Here is a 20,230-nt window from a genome sequence, read left to right on the forward strand (position 1 = left end):
TTGAGATGGATTATGTGGGCGGGACCCATCTGATCACGTGTCCTTAAAAGTGGAGAACCTTTCCCAGCTGTGGTCAGAGGGAGACAGAGAGATGTGACCACAGAAGGGTCGGCTACACACCCTGCTGGCTTTGAAGACGGAAGAAGGGGTTATGGTCCAGGGAATGCAGACGGCTTCTAGAAGCCGGAAAGGCCAGGAACAGATTCTCCCCTAAAGCCTCCAGAAAGGAACAGCCCCGTGCAGCACCTTGATTTCAGCCCAGGGGGACCTGTGTGGGGCTCCTGTAACCCACGGAACCCTACGACGACAGCGTGTGCTGGTAATTTGTCATGGCAGCAACAGAAAGCCCATCTCCCCACCCACCGCCGGAAACAGACACCAAGCCTCTTCTTTTCAGGCAGCGCCCATCACCTCTACATGAGCTGTGATGAAATTGGACTATTTGCTCTTCCCTACCCTTCCTCTCTCATCTCCATCCAACTTTAGTTCGTTATCTCTTCTTTCTTAGTGTTTATCTTTATGCTGTTCAGCATACTTACACCTCTATTAGTTTTCAGGTTTCAAGACCAGGTCTTGACTTCTACCTGGAAAAGATGAGAAAACCAGTGCACCTATGCTGCCTCTCACCTCCTGTCTTTTTCTCTTCCCAGCGCTTTCCTGAAATCATTTTGACATTCGTTCTCTCTAAGGGACAGGGTTTAGAATCGTTATATTAGGTTCTGAAACCGAATCTTCACCTTGTCTGAGACGTGTTCCTGCAGATAGAGGTTCAACATCCCCCCGACCCTGCGGTGGAGGATTCCCCCTCCTCCGGCTCCAGGTTGGACCCCGGTCGTTTCTGTAAGCAGCGCTCCCACGCGGGACAGTCCCTGAGAGGCTGCGGGTGGGACGTGGCCTCCTTGCTGCCTCCCGTTTAGACGTCGTGAGCACGAAGCCTTGGGCGCACTGACGGGCGGAGGTCCAGGGCAAACCCAAGCTGTTCTCCCGGTTAAGGCACCTGATCTTTCGCTTGCTGCCCTATGGATTTTATTTTCTCTTTGAAGCCCAGGGTTAACTATTCTGTGTTAATTCATTCTTTTATTTCTGGAAAGTTTAAAAAAAACACATTGAAATATTTGTCCTGGTCCGTGATCGTGTTTCGATCCACGTGTGTTAGAGTTCCCTGGCCTGTGAGGACCTGTGGCTGATGCCGTGCGTGTTAGAATCCCAGGTCCCAACCCAACCCCAGCTGGCCCGAGAGCCTAGAGGCTGCCCTGGCGTTGGCTCCCGGGAGCTGCTCTGCTCCAGGTCTCTGCTCTCCGGGATGGGCCCCTTCTCTCAAGCTCAGCCTTGCATTCTGTGTCTTCCAGGGTGTTCCTGTCAGCAGTGGTGGAGTGGCGGGTAGAGGCGTCCACGTCACCTCAGCAAATGGGTTGTTTCCTTCTTTCACCCAAGAGTGTTTCTCAGACTCTGGACACAAGAGGCCTCCACGGTGGCCCTGCCCAAGGGGAGTCTGCGGTCGTCAGAATCAAGGGGCAGGACACTCAGTGCCCCTAAGAGCCCTCAGGCAGCCACCCTCAGAGACCGGGAGCACACGGCTCCCACCTGCTTCCCAGCGTCTGGGGTAACCTCAGGCGGGCAGGCCTGTCCTCGCTGGGCCTGCAGCCCGTCCACACGCAGGCCTGGGGCTTCCCACCCTTTTCCAGTCTGGGCCCCTCAGCGGGTGCTGCTGGTGCCCTCCCCAAGGGCCCCCAGCCCCATGTTCACCCGCAGCTGCCCCTCAGGCTGCCACAGCTCTCTGCTCCCCGGCCTGGAGCTTTCTCCAGGGCCGTCCAAGCTCAGGGCAGCTGAGTGCCGGCCCAGGGGCTGGTCAGCGAGGGTCTGGGCCTTTCCATCCCCTACGTGTGGACACGAGAATTCAGAACTAGAGGCTGGTTCTCGGGGAGGCGGTATGGGAACACCTGGCCTCTCGGGGGACTCAGGCCTGAGAGATTCTCAGAGAGGGGGCGGTCCGCCCATCTGGTTCTCGGGGCACCAGCTTAAGCCAGGCTCCGAGTCTCCCTCGGCCCTCACCGCCCCAAGGTGGGTCCCGTCCGGTCCCATCTCTGCAGTAACAAGACCCAACATTCTCCAGGCTGTGCACCCAGCCCAGGTCCTGCATCTGCAGCCCCCGGTGTGGCCAGGAGTGGCCACATGCCCAAGCCTGGGTAGGGAGAGTAAGGGGAAGCGCTGTGTCGGCTTCTGCATCTGCCCACAGCCTCGATGGCAGCAGCTCTGGCAGCCACCTTGGACCACGAGGTAACAATGAGGAAGGAAGCGCGTGCTGAAGATGAGGGGAGTCTGGGGTGTGGCGGGGGCCCCAAGCCACCCTGGGCTACCACCTCTGCACTGCTTCCCCGTAAGGGAGAAGGAAGTCTCTAACGCACTGTTCTGATTTCCTCTACCACAGGCCACAGAGTCACCCTCCGGAGAGATTATTTTTATCTCCAACACATATATATAAAGAAACATGCTCAGGAGGTGAAGGACATGCCCAAGTGGCAGGGCTGGGGTTTGAATCCCGTCCCAACAGAAGACAGTGACACCCGCCTCTGAGAGCTGCTGGAGGGGTCACAGGGCACTGCATAGGAAGCCCGTGACCTGGGCCGGTCTGGAGGTGCCTGGTCCGTGGCCCGGCGTCACTGTCGCCCAGACCCCCAGCGGGTGGCTGAGGCCGAGCCCCACCAAGGCCCATGTCTGACCCAGGCCACCGCCCCCTGGGCCGACAGTATCCGGACGGGGCAGACCCTTCTGGACACACAGGAATCCAGCCAGTCCCTCCTCCCCAGCATGAAAGGCCAGCCACTCCTGCATAAAAGAACTCAGGTTTATTTGTGGTAGAAACCGTGGTCTGAAAAAAACCTATTGGCAAATGTACAGTTTGCGTTCTGTTTGGGGTCCCCACCAGCTGCGGGACCCCCAGATCCCTGACCCGCATGCGTCGGGCTCCTAAGTGTTCACAGCTAATCTCAGGCCCCAGGTCCGAAGCCCCGCCAGAGGGCGTCCCATCTCCTGCTGCAACCACCCGCGTCCCAGCCTGTGCCCGGCCCTCCTCCCCTGCTGCTTCCTGCAGTGCAAAAACTAACCCAACCAAGACAAGCTCCCTAACACACAAAAACAAAGCAAAACAGTCACAAGAACCAGGGTTCTAAATTAGGTTTTCTCAGTGTCCTTTGTTATCACGACGCCTTGTTTCATGATGACCTCAAATATACATTATTTTCTTGCTATTATAAAATCTCTTCCTTATTATCCACAGATATATAATGGGAGTTTTGGAGGAAATAACTACCAACCTGTTTTTCCCTTAAAAAGCAAACAAGGCAAACCAAAACCAAAACAAAACGAAACAAGACCCTAAAACAACATCAGTAACAGAAACCAAAGCTTTTCCCACAACCGTAAACACGAAAGGCGCTGGCCGGCTGGTCTTCTCCCCTCCCGTCCCGGGCTCACAGCTGGGCCAGCTGCGCCGAGGTCACGTGCAAAGTGCTGGGTGCACCCTGACAAGGATTTGGGTCTGCTCTCTCCGTGGAAAATCCCTCCTTCCCCCGCTTTGCCCACCGCCCCCCAAATACAATCCTGTGACCCTCATTTCCCAAAAGCCTTTGCGGGCTGCCTTGTCTCTCCTGCCTGCACACGCCCTCTCAGACCCCTCCCTATCTCCTCCCCACGCCAGGATGCTGCTGTGTTGAGCTGAGGCTGGAGATCGCAAGGCTGACCTCAGAGGAACCCCAGGGTGCAGTGTGGCCACCAGCGCCCACCCCGGCAGGGGCCAGCCTTGGCAACGCCCGACCTCGTGCAGCTGACCGAAGGGAAAGGGGGACCCGCGAAGCCCACGCTGCACCCGTAGCTTTGGCACGGAACTCGGAGGGGACAGCGTCACTGGGTCCCAGGCGGCATCCGGGCGGAGAGAAGAGGGTCCGGCCAAGCCAGCCAGAGGTCAAGGGCCAGGCGGGGTGCGGAGGGCGAGCTCGGGGGTGGGGCTTCCCCAAGAGCACTGACCTCGGGCTGTGGCCGCAGGCCCTGTTTCGTGGGCTGCAAGAGCCCTTGGAAGGAAGACTTGCCGAGGGCTAGAACCGACATCTGTGCAAAGGCTGGGAAGACCCTCAGGGACCCCCCTGCAGGACACGGGACACCCAGAGGGCCCGCCTGCTTGGGGGCGGTGGCGGGGGGCCTCCTTCTGGAGAGGAAAGTGAACAGCAGAGACCAGGCCAGCGGAAAGCCCCCTCTGCTTCCCGCCCACGGGAGGGCTGGCAAACCATGTATCCACCCGGCAGCAGGACAGGACAGACACGCACCAAGGGCTCAGGGCAAAGGACAGTACCACTGACTGGGGAGCGGGGTCGGCAGCGTCAAGGTTCCCAAGGCTCCCCCCCCAGGGTCTCTGCACACCCCCGGTGCAGAGGGACAGCAGGGGGCCGGGGGGCCGCACAGGCCCCGGCGATGCTCCCTCCCTCTGTCCCCGAGCACAGCAGCCTGGCTCTGGGCCCTTCCGCCTCCCCCTGGGAGCAGCAGGGCGGAGGGTCCAGAGGCTGAGCAGAAGGGACCAAGGGGAAGGTCCCCAGCCCTCCCTGGGACAGCATATGCCATTCAAACCTAAGCTCCTGCAGGCCATCTCGACAGGACAAGGGCAAGGTGAGCTCTGGCCTCAGCTGTCGCCCAGAGCCTGGCTCGGGACGCCGCAGGCGCTCCCTCTACTCGGCCCTCCGGTGGTGAAGCCAAGCAGGGCTGGCCCCGATCTCCTGTATGTACAAGCGGCGTACCCAGGACAGGCCACCAAGGGCAGGCTGATGGTGGGACGGATCACACGTAGGGTTCTCAACACCCTCCCCATCCCCACGGGCTGTTGAAGACTGGAAGGTTGGTGGGCATTTCCCCTCTGAGTCTCAGAGCTGGAGACAGGCTTCAGCACCGGAGCGACTCTTCCAAGAAAATCGGCGAGTCCTGTCCGCGTTCTTGCTGTCACTGGATGCCCTCTTCTTCCACGTACGTTGAAGGAAACCAGCCAATCTGAGAAAGACGACAGACTCACGTTAAGAGTGTGTGAAGGGTGAGGGCAAGTGGAGGTCTGTGGAGGTGGGCGATTCTTTAAGAGGCTGGCGTCCTAAGAAAGGCCCACCCCCCAAGAGAGGCCCTGGAGAAGAGGCAGAGAGCCTAGCGGAGCCGAGGCCCAGGAGCAGGGGTGACCCTGAAATGCACCAGCCCAGAGCGGTTCAAGGCGACCTGCCCGCCAGCTAACTGCCCGGCAGCAAAAAATTAAATCCTCTCTGGAGGAAAATAACATCATCCAGGGCCTCTATGGTCTTTTATATGCAAGCTCGGCATTTAATCAGGAACAAGTGACAGAAACTAAGAGAAAATGCAGACAGCAGAAACCAGTCTACAGGTCATCCAGGTATTGGGTCATCCATCAGGAAACGTAAGTGGCTCTAACCTGTCTGCTTCAGAAAACTGATGAAAAAGCAGAAAATTGTCCAGAGAACTGAAATCAGAAATCAAATGGAAATCCTAAAACTGAAAAATGTAATGACTGAAGTTCAGAGCAGATTAGACAAAGCAGAAAAGAAGACTAATAAACTGGAAGAGAAGTCAATAAAAAGTAATGAGATGGAAAACCAGAGAAAATGGATGAAACACACATAAAACAGTAAAAATATTCTGTGGGCCATGGTGAACAAGATCTACCATCCATGTGAACAGATCCCCAGGAGAAAAGAGAGAAAACGGAGCAGATACACTATCTGAAGAAATTTCCAAAACTGATGTAGGACATCAAACCACACATTCAAAAAAATCTCTGCAAATCTCATACAGAATGAATACAGAGAAAACCATACATAGGCACAGTATAGTAAAACTGATGAAAAACAAAGACTTTTTTCCCATGGAGCCCAGTGGGGAGTCGTGCAGACACCTCCTCCAAAGGAATCACCATAAGAACGCTGATGGACTTTTTCTACAGAAATGATGGAAGCCTGGTGACTATGGAATGACATCCTCGAAGTGCTGAAATAAAAGATCTGCCAGCCTAGACTTCTAAACCCAGTAAAAAATACCCTTCAAAAATGAACTCAATAAAATGGCTCACAAAAAGGAAGCAGGTCTCATTGGAGAGATGACTGATTGCTGGGGGAAAGTGACCAAGCGGAGAAGAGAAAGCTCTTCCTTACAGTAGAACTCCCACTAATAAGTGTATAAAAAAAGATAGAAAATCACTATTCTCCACCATGATAGAAATAACTGAATAGGCAAAATTCATCAATGAATGATAAAACTAGTAGGTGAAAGGTTGATGAGGAAGAGCCTGTTTATCTGATTTCAAAGTATTACCCTGCACATAACTTATCAATCACAGTAAATTCAGAGTGGAGAAACTTGTCAGACACCACCTTAACCAAGTGATCAGAGTTAATGTCACAAGAATGGGGCAAACGATAAACTTCTTGAAAGGACCCTACAGCCACTGAAAAAGAGAAAACATCCCCATCGTGGTGTTCCCACCAAAAAATACAACCTCAGTCTAATCACGAAGAAATATCAAAGAAACCTAAATTGAGGGGTAGTCTACAAAAATAACTGGCCCATACTCTCCACACTGTCAAAGTCACGTAAGACAGAGAAAAGCTGAAGAACTGTCCCAGATTAAAGAGAGTTGAGGGTCATGCCAAGTAAATGCAATTCATGATCTAGGACCAGGGGAAAATAACTGGAGAAGACACTATTGGGACAGTTGTGAAATCTGAATACAGACTGGGGAGTAGATAATTATAGCAAAGGGAAATGTCCTTGATCTTAAGAAATACACACTACAGTTCTTTAAGGGTAAAGCGCTATGATTTCTGCAACTGATTTCCAAATGGTTTAGAGAAAAATAAGTGTACACACACACACACTTACAGAGAGAGAGAGAGAGAGAGAGAGAATGCAAATGAGAAACCAAACAAACAAACCATTCTTAATTGGTAAATTTGGGCATATGGGAGTTTTTGTAGGACTGCAACTTTTCTTTAAATTTGAAATTATATCAAAATAAATTACAAATATTTTATAATGAAAACATTTAAAAAAGAAAGTGAAAGAAAGATGTGTTCAGATCCAACAAAAACTGAGAATCTATAAGTAGCAGACTTGCACTAAAAATCATACTAAGAGGGAACTTCAGGCACCAGGAATTTGGTTTTGATTGTGTGTGTAACAATGCAGAAAGAAACGAGGAACCCTGGGAAAGGAAAAGAGGTAAGTCTAGATGGAAATTAACTGCTTAAAACAAAAATAATGTCTTATGGGGTTAAAAAATGTCAAATTAAGAAACATGACAACACCTGCCCAAAAGTTGGAAGGAAAATGAATACAGTCAAAGGGCGTCAGGTCCTTGCATTGTCTGGTAAGTGGTGAAAGTACTAATTTAAGGTGGTCTGTCAGAAATCAAAGTGTACATTGAACCTCTAAGGTAACCACTTAAGTAACAGGAAAAGAATGTGTAACTAACAAACGAAGCAAGGGGGGTGAGAAGTGGAATAGAAAAATTAATTAATCCGAAAGAAAGAAAGGACAACAAAGAAGGAATAGATGTGAAAAATAGAAAATAAACAGATAAACAGATAATGCATTTAAATCTAAATATCTCAGTAATTACATTAAATGTAAATGGACTACCTATACTAATCAAAAGGTCAAGACTGTCAGATCAGACTGGCTTGTAAAAGTCCATTTACAGTAAGATTTTATCATCTAACTATCTTAAATATAAGAATACAACAAAGCTGAAAGTAACACAAGAAAGAAGAAAGTACGCCATGCAAAACACTAATCCCCTCAAAAAGCTGGTGTCTCGCAAACAGCAGGTAAAGCAGACTTCACAGCAAGAAGAACTGCGACATTTCATAACAGGGTTAAAGTATCAACAACAGGAATATCTAGCAACACTCCAAACCAGTGGTTCTAAAACTGAACTCTGCATCGAAATCACCTGGGAAACTGGCTGACATCGTGACTGGGGTGAGGGCCCAGCTCCAGGCGCCTCTTGGCACTTTTGAGAGCTGGCAGTCCCAGCCCTCTAGGTGGACTGCCTAGGACTCAGAGGCCTCACACTTCTGAAGGGCTGTCAGATGGCAAAAGGATCAGACCCAAGGGCCTCCAAGGTAGAGGCAGACCAGTTCCTTCCACCCGGCAACGGAATGGTAAGTGACGGGAGCCAAGTCTGTGGGAAGCTGCAGCCCCTGCAAAAACTGGACGTTTCCTAATCAGTGCTTTGTGGAGCCCAGGCACCCTGTCGGGTGACTGCCAATGGAACTGGTCAAAGCCAGGGGGTCCAGACAGGGTACCAGGATAAGGAGCCATGGGGTTTCAGAATCGCAGGCTAGCTGGGGACACTGTGTGTCCCCTCCCATCTCACCAAGGTGTAAACGGGGTCTTATGGGATGGCAGGAGCCCCGTGAGGACATCCCAGCCCTACTCTCAGTCCTGCAGCCTCCCGGCCTGCAAAGAGGGTTGGGTACGTGCAAGGGACTTAAAGACTGCACCCAACATCTGTCCCCTGCCGTTTCCACGACGGACCGTAGAATAAGACCAAGCACAGAAACAGCGTCACACAGGCCGGGGTCCAGCTCTGAGCCAGGAAGTCGCTTCCTCACTGTGACCCTGGCTCACGGAACCTGGGGACACCCAACCTCCTGGGCACAGTCAGAGGACACGGGGTCGGGGCAAGGTGGTGCTGCGGTGCCAGCCTGCCGGAGCCCCACCTTCCCGAGCACCACGGGGAGGCGGAGCCCCCGTGGGGCCCAGGACCCGGGGCCGGTCCCACTCACCCGGCCGTTGGTCTCGCCCTTCCACCAGCCCTGGTCCCCACCGATGCGGCTGTAGATCTTCACCACGTCGCCTTCTCGCAGCGAGAGCTCCCGCAGGTCCCGGGCAGCGAAGTTGTACCTGGCCACAGCTGTGCCGATGACGCGGGGCGTAAACACTGCTGGGGGAGACGGGCGGCGTCACACAGCTGCCGGGCGGGGCCGCCAGGGCTGAGGGTCCTTCGGGCCGAGCTGGGTCTCTCCCCTGGGGCCCAGCCCTGTGCCCACAGAGGAGCCCATGGAGCGGAAAGGCTCTGGTGGGACAGACCAGGCTCCAATCCCAGGGCCCCTCGCTCCTCTGTGGGAGCCCCAACCTGTGGGCACGTGGCCCACCTGAGCTCCACCGTGATTAAGTCAGAGCCTCACCGCCCCACTGGGGGCCGTCACGGGCGGCGAGAGTGCCCGCGGGGATACGAGCGGGTGTCGGTGCTCTGTCACAGTTCCCTCGGGGCCTTCCCCCGTGTGCCCAGGGCCTGGGCATCACACGGCCAGTGGACAGCTGAGTGCCCGCTGCCCAGCTCCCAGCCTGCAGTCTGACAAAGTGCCTGGAATTGGACCCCAGGGCACTGCTGCCCGACTTCCCTCGTGTCCCCAACTCCAGAGCCCAAACGAAACCAGAGAGCCGGTTGGACCAGCTTGGCCCGGGACCCAGGAGTCCTGACGGACAGATGACAATGGCCCGTGACGGGAGGGGCAGCACGTGCGGCTGCTGGGGAGGGCTCTGCCTCTGGCAGTAGAGGGCCGTGCGGTCAAGGCCAGTCGAGACCTGTCCCCCTGCACCCAAGCCCCACAGGTCCTCCTTAGTGTCGCCGAGTGGGGCCCGCCCCGGGTCTGCTCCCACCTTCACCCCGAGGGGGTCGCCCAGCTGTTTGCTGCTGCCAGACGCAAAGCTCCCGGGGAGCAACGGGGGACAGTGGCTGATGAGCTGGAGAGGGGTCGTGGGGGTGAGCATGGCAGGGGTGAGGGCAGCGCCAGGCCGACTGTGTCTGCAGGAGCCGCGGCAGCCCCACCCCCCGCCCCGCCCCCCGCCGCTCCCCTCTGCACACACCCGCCCCGCCCCGCCCAGGCTGCGGGCAGCTGCGGACACTTTCAGGCCGGGGCCGTGGCCCGCCAGGCAGCTGGCGGCAGGCCGGGCCCCCCACGCCCCGAGCAGCAGCGGTACCTGGCCAGAAGGGCACGGAGGAGCCCTGAGAAGCAAGGCTGAAGCCCTGAGGACTGAGAAAAGAAAAGTTGTAGGAAGCGCAGGAAGCTGCAAAGAGGCGAGAGAGACTGTGAAAGGGGCGCCGGGGAGCATCCACACGCCGTCCCAGGCGCGGTCCCAGGCGGCGGGGAGGGGGCCCAGGCCCCGCCCAGGGCACCAGGAGGGCAGCGGGACGGCGCGGGCCCTCGCTCCACCTCCTGCACCTGTTTCCTGGGCCACCTCCTCCCAGTGGGCGGGCTCACGCGAGGATACACGAAACTACTCGTGCAGATCACAGCCCCTCGCCCGGCACACAGTAGGTGCTCACTAAAGGCCCGTCGCTCCTCTCCTGGCCTGCTCTGCCCCGGTGGGACCCGAGGTCCTGCGGGCCCCTGCAGCTGGAGGAAGTGGGGTGGCTGGCTCCGAGACAGAGCCCTGGGCCGGATGCCTAACACTCTGGGCCCAGCCTGCCCCTGCCCCCAGCTGGCCCCCATCTGGCCCCCATCTGCGCTATGGAGCCCATTCTGCAAACACAGGTACTGGCTCTGGCTCCCTCGTAGCTGGGGTCCCTGGGCGGGGCGGGGGCGGGATGCTGGGGTACAGGGATGGATTTGAGGACAGAAGGGACCTGCCCTGTTCCCTCCCCACTCTGACCTCCAGGCAGAGGTATCGATCGGAGCAGCAATTCATAGCTGGCACTCCCCACCTGTCACATGGGGCCGCCCTGGCACCCTGGCTCAGGAGGGTGCTGGTGAAGGGCTGGGGGGCCTGGGCCACTGCTCCCCGGGGTGGGAATAGGGAAGGGGCTCCTGGCCGAGGTCAGTGCAGCCCACCGGAAGCCTTCCGCGCACGGGCGTTACCTGGGGACCGGCTGGAGGCCCTAGAGGCCACGCGTTCCCGTGACTTGTAGGGGTACTTGAGCGTGGTGTCCAGCTGCTTGAAGCTCTCCTTGAGCGAGTGGCACTGGTAGTACTCTACCAACTCCTGCAAGACGCACACACTCACTGCTACCTCCGCCTCCAGGCAGTCCTCCCAGACGCCCTGCCCTCCCTCTCCCACCTCCCCAGGTTCTCACAGGGGACTCATCTCCTTGACCCCCGGAAACACCCCTCCTCCTCGCTGCCCCTCCTAGCACCCAAACTGGGGGCAGGGTGGTATCGCAAACTTTTGATCCTGCAATTTCTCTCCCAAAAGTTTCTAAGGGAAGAGTCAGGGAAGAAGGCTGGGATGGATGGACACAAATGCTCCCTGCAACACTCTTCGTAATGGAGAAAAACTTGAAACGCCCACACGTCCAACACCAGGGAAGCGCCTCGGGAAAATCCCAGCGTATCCACGTGACCGAACGCCACGCGGCTACAGTGGGGCAGGAAGAGGGCGGCGCCCCTGGTGAGCACTCGCTGTGTTGAGAGGTAAACTGAGAGTTGGGTCCAGTGTGGCCAGGGGCTTTGTTTGAAAAAGGAACCTATAGACCACACCTAGGCTCTACTGAGAGGCGGTGGGGGCTCACCCTGAGACGAGAGCATCAGGTCTGGGGGCAGATCGTGGATACTCTCTGTTTTACTGGGTGTGTTTCTGCGGCCGCAGTGGGCAGTCTAAGAGCTCAAATGCTCCAGTGAGATGTTCTCCGTGCACGGAACACGTGTAATTTAGCAAAGAAACACCAGGTCCAACTTTAAAATCATTTTAAGAAGGACTATGCGTCTCGCGGCTTTCTGGCTGGGCTGGGACAGCTGGGGGTAGGGGCGTTGGAAGCGGATGGGCTGCGTGATGCTGGTGGCCCTATTGTGTCCGCCACGGGGTCTGGGGGACAGAAGCCTGACTCGGGGGCCTGCGACGAGGCCCTCCCTGTCCCAAGGTGCCCTACGATCCAGTTTCCCTGGATCTTTCCCACACTGGGAAGACCCTCCTCCCCGGGGAGAGGGGGACCCCTGCTGGGCTCTCCCCCTCTGCAAGCCCGGCCCGCAGGAGTGGGTGCAGGGGGCCCCTCCTCCTCGGTGCGGCTGCGGTGGGGGACCTGGGCCGGCGGGAGCTGCGGGATCACGTACTGAGAGGCTTTCAAATTTCTTGGCTTCGGTGATGTGCACCCAGCTGTCCTTCTCCACCACCTTGATGTGTTTCACCTCGTCGTTGAATCTGGGCAGAGCACACGGGAGCGCCGGTCACTGCGCGAGCCACACGGCCCCCGGCCCCCCAGGGGTCCAGGCTTATCGTGTGTTTGCTGAGCGAAGACCCCGGCCCTCGGCCCACACCTCCTGCTCCTACGGCTGCAACCTCTCTCCCCGCCCCGGCCGGGGCCTGTCTCCTACCGCTTGTCCATCCATCCATCAGGCCACCCTTCTGAAGCCCAAACTCCCGGGTCAGCCAAGGCCTCAGGCCCCGAAGCTCCCCTCCTCTCCTCCATCCAGCGCCGCTGTGATGTCCTGCCCCGGATTCCGCCTGTTCTCTGCACTGGGGACGTCCCCCTCCCCATTCCCCCATCACCTGGTGAGGCTTTCACAGCATGGTTTGTAAGTCAGAGGTCTGACCTTGGCCTGTGAGGCCCGAAGGGAGCACCCTCACCCCAGCTGTGACACCAGCTCCTAAGGTTCTCCTCCTCTGCACCCTCACCCCAGCTGGCCGGAGGAGCTCTTCCTCAGACACGCCAGGCACAAGCCTGCCGTGCCCTGGCACTGGCTGTTCCCTCAGCCCAGAACGCTCACCCTCCTGCCACCCTCACGACCCTGCCTTGTGTCCAGGTCTCAGTTCAAATGTGGCCTCATTGGAGAGCGTGCACCCCTTGCCTCCGAATCACAAAGCCACACAACGACATCACGAGTAAAGAAAACGACACGCCAACATCCCCTATGATGACGGAGGCACGAATCCTCAACGCACTCTCTCCATATGCACATCTATACACACCAACGTATAAAGAGACCTTTACACCACGACCAAATGGGACACTCCAGGAATGCAAGGTTGGTTTAACATCCGGAAACCAGTTAATGGAATAAACAACTGTTATATAAGCAAACGCCCAGCTGGCCAGCCTCCTCTCCCGTGGGGCCTTGGAGAACACCCACCACTCTGTTTCTCCTGGATTCAAAGTGAGCTGAGCGTGCGCAGCCCCACCGCAGCTCCTTGGACAAGACCCGTCTGAGCCCCACTCCAGAATCCTGCGGGCCAGGCACCCAGAAGGTGCTCCACGAATTCCTATCAGGCGAGACACGTCTCTGCCACTTCACTGCTTAGTGCTGCCCCAGCCTCTGCCACAGGCCTGCCAGCACGCCTCACGCGCCACTCATCTCCCAGGACCCTACTGAGACTCTCACTGCGGGAGGCCCCACCTGCACTGGGTCACACACCTTACGATGCTCCCACCACCCACGGCGGGTACGGCTGATCTCTGCTTGAGAGCAAGTCCTATGTACCAGGCGACCCAGGTTGTGTCCAGCTGACATTCACTAGACGTCTGTCACTTTCAAGGCTGCAGGTGTCCTTCGGTTTTTGTATTTTAGAAAAGCCAGTGCATTTGTTTCAGGCCCAGACATTAGTGGGGCCTCTTGGAAAGCCCGTGGGGACCGTGGCAGTTTGTCCACCTGGGTGGGGGTCTCTCCTCAGTTCTGGCTCCTCCTGGCTGCCCAGATCCCGACCCCTCCAGCTTTTCCACCACAGGGGTCCTCCAACAGTCATTCTGTACAGTGGGACCCTGTCCTGGATGACCAGGGCATGACCTCCCAGTAATGCAAGCAGGGGATGGGGATACGTTCACGCACGTGCACACGCGCAGGCACGCTGGCCGGCAGCACGTGCGCAGGCCGGGACCCGCACCCTGCTGCTGGGGCGCTCATGCTCTCGGCCCCCACTGGGCACAGATGCAGAGGAAGCTGATGCAGGGGGCGGGAGAACAAAAGCTGAGATGGAAAGATGGGAGTGGGCTGTGTGCTCAGGACCTGGGTGCGGCCCACTGAGCCCGGCTCCCGTCTGCCCCTAACGGCCAGAGGCGCTCCTGCATCTCCTACCGAGAGGGCCTCTCTGCTCCCTCGCGTTGGCTTCTGTGACTCGATACCAGAAGCACCCAGGCGGTGACTCTGTGGCCGTCCGGTGGCCCGGTCGCTGGGCCTGCCCCACCCCCCACCCAGAACCCACCCAGCAGACCCGAGGGGACCTTCCCTAGATATAGGTCACCCTGCTGGGGGCTCTTGACCCCATCAAGGTCACGGCAAACCAGAACCCTCTATTCACTGGCCTGAGACTCCTGTCCAGTGTGTGTCCTATGCCGATGGTGACCAACGACCAATCAGATTCTGTCTCTTGAAGAGGAGACAGAAGACCCACAAGGGGGCAGAGTCTGAGCAGGGTGACCCCAGCCCAAAGGCCACAGGCTGGAGCCCCGAGCTGGCAGCAGCGTGACTGTCCGTGTTCTCCAAGGCCACCTGCGGGGCCGCTGGAAGTCCCTGACCTCTCACCACAGGCCTGTCCCCATCCCTGAGCTCCTCTGGTCCCCACCACCTGAAAAACACCAGACCGAGCCCACGGGGCGGCTTCGGGCAAGGCCGACGGCAGGCGGGATCCCTCACGCTTGTCCCGGGCCAGGTGCATTGTGCAGATCCGCTGACGCCCTTGCATCTCCAAAGTGCCCTGGCGTGGGCAACGCATCCCAAGGCCACACCCAACAAGCCCAGAATCCGGAGGGGATGTGGGCTCCTTGGCTCGGAACGGCATGAGGGGAGGGTCTCTCTGAGCCCCAGCCTCCACGTACTTGATGCTTATGGCAAAGCGCTCGGCCTCGGCCGGCCGCTCCCTGATTAGGTAGGTCCCGCTGGCGTGGGATTTGAGCAGGTTGTCGGTCTGCTGCCGTTCCATGTTGCCGGCAAACCTGGAGCAGAGGGGGAAACGGGGCTGTTCACTGACACGTCTCTAATCTGCCGAAGAGCCTATTGGGACGTGAGGCCACGCCCCCAGGAGGAGGGCCGAGCAGTGGGCGGGGTCTGGAGGAGACGCGCGGGGCGGGGCATCCGCGTGCCGGCTCACAGCCCGCACAGGGAAGGTGGTTGGGGGAGAGACGAGGACCCCAAACAGGCCCCAGGCACTCCACCGCGGCCTCCACCCTCCAGAACCTTGGGCCTGCAGGAGGCGTTCAGGGTAACAAGACATTAGATCAAACTTCCTTTCCAAGTTGTCATTGTTTAATAAGCAGCGATAAACACAAACTGCTCACGTGGGGTTTTGTTTTGTGTCCTAACATACTGGAGACCATCAGCATCTCCATGGGTGGGTTTCCGACACACTGACTGAAAGCTTTTCTCGCCAGCTCTATGGAAATGAAGCCCACCCCGACCCCCAACCTCAAGAACAAAGCCTGACCCCATTTGCACCTCCCTGTCGGGCTGAATTGAGACTTTTGTAAACAGATTCATTAGAAAATTAAAGTTCTGTGCATTACCCCATCAAGTGAAAATCACAGCTTAAGTCCCCCACCCTCCACATTAGACCCAAATGCAGGGTGAACAGTTTACTGGAACAGACCCAGGGGTCTCAGAGACCCAGATGGGGCGGTGCTGGGGAGGCCAGGGGCACCGAGGGTGCAGGCACGTCACACCACTGGGCACAGGGGTCCCGGGGTGGCTTCAGGGATCAACCCCAAACCGAAAACCACAAGGGTAGACCCTCCCGGGGTCGAGCGGCCCACTGCTCTGGGGCTGCCACAGGGCGAGCTTCTGCAGGGCCATGTCACTGAAGGGCAGTCATTCTTCCAGGCAGCCGGTGAGCCAGGCGGCAGAGCGATAAAAGCTGGCCCTGAGGCCAACCTGCATCTGAGACTCGTACCTACCGGGTCAGCTCCACGTTTTATTCATCAAACAGCCCCACTGCTCTCCTCAAGCCCGTATGAGCAGATACAATTATAATCTTGGCCTTAAATATACCTCCTTCTATATACTGGTATTTTAGACAAGGCTCAAGTAAGATCACATTTTAAAAAGGGCTTCGTTCTCCCAAATGTTAGAACCTGATGATCTGTTTATAGACGGGGAAACAGCGGCCTCGGGGTAGAGAAGACTCCCCCGGGCTCCCAGCGGTTCAGAGCCGAGGAGGGGAGAAGGCGGCCGCGTGCAGCCTGGCTCAGCTGCCCTGGAGACATGAGAGGCAGCCTGGGGCCCCCGCTGATCCACTCACCAGGGGTATGCTGTGTAGTCCATATCCCGGGACGGCGGCCGGCTGATGGGCGGCTGGCAGGAGAGAACATTTGGGTTGGTGTATCCCCAGGGACTGTCCACAGAGCAGGGCCCAGCGACGTCCTATCATCAATGACCCCGGGAGCCCAGCACTGGCTACCAGGACGTCTGTGGACTTAGGCCCAGAGCCACTGGCCTGGGAGGTCCCTGAAGGCAGCAGCCAGGACTCACCATCTCTGAGTAGATGCTCAGTGGGTCTGATCGAATGAATGATTGATTGACCGAATGAATGAATATATAGCATCCAACTAACAGTGCAGTGTAAGGAGAAAGAGAGCAACCTGAAGGCGGCTACGACTGCTCAGCAGTGGACAGGAGCACACCCTATACCTCGCGTCCTCTGCAGCAGACGGGCCGCAGCCCCAAGGACAGGCATTGGGCCAGCAGCAGCGCGCTCTGCAGGTGGAGAGCCGCGTCTGCAGCAAACCTCGCGGCTCTCCAGACCCCGCGCTGCGCCCTCGCTGGCCTGACCTCCCCTCACTGGGCCACAGGCTGGGAAGAGCCTCCTAGACTACCTGTCCCTTCCCCACCCCATTCACCATGCAGATGAGGAAACTGAGGGCCAGGGTTGGGAAGGGACCCTGAGGGACCCCCTGCCCCCCCGCAGGCCACCCAGTGAGTTAGTGACATTTTCTTCCTCTGCTGTCTGGTCCCTTCGACCTGCCAGCAAAGCCTGTCCTAAAATGCTTTCTCCTTCGACTGGGCAATGGCCTGCACAGAAGCACAGGCTGGGCGGTGGGGCCAGAGGCCGGGCAGGGCCCCGCAGGTGGACCGGGGCTCCCAGGGGGTCGGGCACCTGCCTGCTGCTCCTTCGGGAGAAGTTTCACTCTCTCACTTTTAGCTTTTTCTGGGGTGTGTGTGCCTGACGCAACTGATGGCTGCCAGCTCGATGCCTTTTGTAACGGAGCAGAATTTGCGCCACAGTGCTCAGATGCAAGAAATGCCATACTGCCTCTTTTCTAAACATCATAACATCTAGCTCTGAGTCCTTATGTTCGAGGGAGGAGACTTATACAGTCCCTCCAGTGTGGAGAAAGGCGGCTGGTCTTTGGTCCATTGCACCTGCTGCAGAGATGCCCATTTTAGTGTTTTTAAAACAGCCAAGCCCTCCCAAGAGGAGGGATCCCCTGCCCGTTGGCCCTTCATCCCAGCTCCAGGGCCAGCTCACAACGGCCTGAACAAGTCCAGGGCGTCCTGAGCGAGGAGACAGCTCTCAGCACCCATGGCACCCTGGCCACCATGCTCCAGAAACTTCCATGGGAAGTACTCACCCTTCCATCCACTGGACAGGGCTTCACAGACGAGCTAGGGAAGTAACCTGACTTCCTGGTTTGCACCAACCGACCCTGGGAGAGGACAGATGGTCAGGGCCGGCGGGGCCTGGCCTGGCCAGTGGTGGGGGGAGGGGGGATTGTAGCGTGCACTCAGCTTGTCCTGAGGAAGACGAGGGGAGTCCCTGAGAAGCCCATCACAGCACCACCTTCCTGCTGTGACCTCAGCTGACCTCATCACCGTTTGGGGCGCCCTCACTTCACAGATGAGGACACGCTGAGGCCCAGAGAAGTTACACGCCTTGTTCAGCGCTGGGACCAGAGCCCCCTCTCCTGGCTGCCGTGTCCTCTTAGCCACACCGGCCCTCCCCAAACTGTGAGGGGCGTGTGGACCTGGGGGTCTTGATAAAACACAGCACAGCGTGGGAGGGCCTGGGGGGCGACTGTTCACTCTCTCCATTCGCTCTGCCTGGAAGACCCTCCCAAGGCCTTCCCGGCCCCCACTTTCACATCAGCAAAGTGTCTCTGCAAGGCCACCCAAACCTGATGGCCCTGGTGACAGCTAGGGAGGGGAACTGGGTGGCTGGGGTCAGCGCGGGGCAGACGCTGTACTGCAGACACCTTCTCAGCTCCTGAATCTCCAGTTACATGAGGCCGAGTCTGGTGCGATAAGTTCGTAAGTAAGTACGTGCTGACAAGGACCACCACACAACAACGACGACGGCAGTAACTTGGACACTTGAACACACGCACTGTAGCATCAGCTCTAAGCAGGTCGCCCTGGTCACCCAGCCTGGGCAAGTGCCCCAGTTTCCTGCGGTACCACATAGACCCCGTGGACGGGGGCGATCTCAGGGCAGCACCAATGGCTCCCCTTTCTCAGGCCTTATAATCAGAAGAGCAGGTTTCATGGCTCAGAGCCGTAAACTATCACAGGGACCTGTGTCCGTGTTTGGGCCTCCTGGGGCAGGGCGGTGGGCGGGTCTCGGTCATGCTGCACCCCCAGTGCTGAGCAAGGTGGTGCTGGCCTGAACTGGGGCAGGTGGGGAGCAGGGTGGGCGTGGCATGGCCTGGGCGGGGCCTGGGGTGTGTGTGCAGGACATAACCCAGGCAGGAGGCAGACAGGGAAAGGGCTTGGACGCCAGGAGGACGATCTCTACCGTGAGGGGATGCTGCACCCCCTACCACCTCAAGGCAAACACCCCAAGACCCGGGCCCTGCTAACAGCCCACTCCTCTCGACCCCGATGGTCTCGCACCCCAAACCCACCCCTGCCTGGAAATGCAGGACCCTCTGCTGCTACCCTGGGGAGTGGGGAGGGGGTAGCCGGGGGCCCGAGACCCTCCCAGGTCCAGGACCCACCTCCCACCACTGAGACTCAGGGTCGCCTCTCAGTAGCTCAATCACATCACCCGTCTGGAAGGTCAGCACCGGCTTCCCGGGGGGAGCAGGGTTGCCATGGTAATTCTGCACGGCCACCATCTTGGGACCTGCGAAGGACAGGGCAGGAGAGGGCGTGGCTGGGTGGCTCCGTCCTGGTGGCAGCCCACCCCAGGCTGACCTTGACCTCCCGGGCCTTCTCAGACCTCTCAGGGCTCTTGGCAGCGGGCCATGGGCCTCTATCGCCCCTCCCTAAATTCTTCCTGTAAGGCTCCCACGTCCCTTTGTTACATATCATAAGTAAACTATTTGTGAGATTAACAGATTCAGGGTATCACTGCAGTAACGGCAACTTATTTTTAAAGAGCGCTTTCTGTGCCGTCATCCAAACACCTTTCGAATCTGTGACTGAGAGCCAGCAGCGTGGAGTAGAAGACGGGGCATCCCTCCTGTTAGAGGTGGGGGCCGGGTCAGCGACCTGCCAAGGCCACACGGCCACTCCGGGGCAGCCCTGGGCTGACGGGGGGGGGCCCGCCTGAGCCCCCCCAAAACTTGTAGGCCTCTCCTAGACCGTGCCCTGCTCTGACCGGCCCAGCCCTGCAGGGGCCACGTCTGCCAGGCCTGGTTCCTGAAGCTGGTGCCCCAGAGGCGGCAGCATGGTTTTTGTTTTCTGTTTTCATGATTAGGTTGGACTCTGTCCACAGCTCGGGCTGCCTCATACCTGGTGCCTTCAGTTCTCCTGCTACCCAACGCAGAGCAAGGGGGGCTTGGGGGGACGGAGAAAATGGTAAAGCGACAGCAGCAGTGTCCCAGAGTCTGCTCTGCTCGGGGTCTCCGGGCTGCAGCTCAGGGCTTCTACTGGGCTGAAGGGACCCTGACTCTCTGCAGGCTGGGCCCTGGCCCCATGCCTGGCGCTGCGTCATCAAAAACTAAGGAAGCTCCCAGGGGAAGTGGCCGTGGAGGTGGGAGGGAGATGGGGCCGGAGGGCAGCACACACCCTGGGAGCCGGAAGCCAGGTGGCAGACACCGCGGCCAGGCCCAGGCTCGGCTCCCAGGATGACTGCTGACAAGGACGGTACCAGAGAAGACCCAAGTCCCACAGACTCACCTGGCCCCGCTCCAGAGGTGTCCTGTGAGAGCAAGGACAGAGGATAGTGAGGAGGGAAGGCTGCCCAAGCATCCCACACCCCCTGCCCCCCACACCCAGAGGGAAGGGTCAAGGCAGGAAGTGGGGAGGGGGCCAGGAACACGTCCTGAGCGCCCACGGACATTTGTGATGGTGACAACCTAGTTCCCTGTGTGACACGATTCTTACTT

The 20,230-nt window shown here is 57.9% G+C and overlaps 1 protein-coding gene across 4 annotated transcripts in view; it reads right to left on the bottom strand.

The window, feature by feature from the left end:
• Positions 1 to 4,844: 4,844 nt before the first annotated feature.
• The window catches only part of VAV2 (vav guanine nucleotide exchange factor 2), a gene marked incomplete at its 5' end in the record, with an annotated part of 176,320 nt that continues 160,934 nt past the window's right edge, over positions 4,845 to 20,230 (bottom strand). The window contains 10 exons of one of the 4 annotated variants that reach the window (XM_082655860.1): positions 4,845 to 5,031; positions 8,829 to 8,983; positions 10,027 to 10,113; positions 10,905 to 11,028; positions 12,093 to 12,180; positions 14,789 to 14,905; positions 16,204 to 16,256; positions 17,534 to 17,608; positions 18,896 to 19,023; positions 20,022 to 20,043. In XM_082655860.1, coding sequence (XP_082511986.1) covers positions 4,984 to 5,031; positions 8,829 to 8,983; positions 10,027 to 10,113; positions 10,905 to 11,028; positions 12,093 to 12,180; positions 14,789 to 14,905; positions 16,204 to 16,256; positions 17,534 to 17,608; positions 18,896 to 19,023; positions 20,022 to 20,043 — 897 coding nt within the window. In that variant the 3' untranslated portion in view covers positions 4,845 to 4,983. Of the gene's footprint in view, positions 5,032 to 8,828; positions 8,987 to 10,026; positions 10,114 to 10,904; positions 11,029 to 12,092; positions 12,181 to 14,788; positions 14,906 to 16,203; positions 16,257 to 17,533; positions 17,609 to 18,895; positions 19,024 to 20,021; positions 20,044 to 20,230 lie in introns of all 4 variants that reach the window. The other 3 variants (XM_082655859.1, XM_082655862.1, XM_082655861.1) reach the window with 3 other exon arrangements.

The sequence above is a fragment of the Grampus griseus genome (assembly GCF_964374135.1).
Source record: "Grampus griseus genome assembly, chromosome: 6".
Classification (NCBI taxonomy): domain Eukaryota; kingdom Metazoa; phylum Chordata; class Mammalia; order Artiodactyla; family Delphinidae; genus Grampus; species Grampus griseus.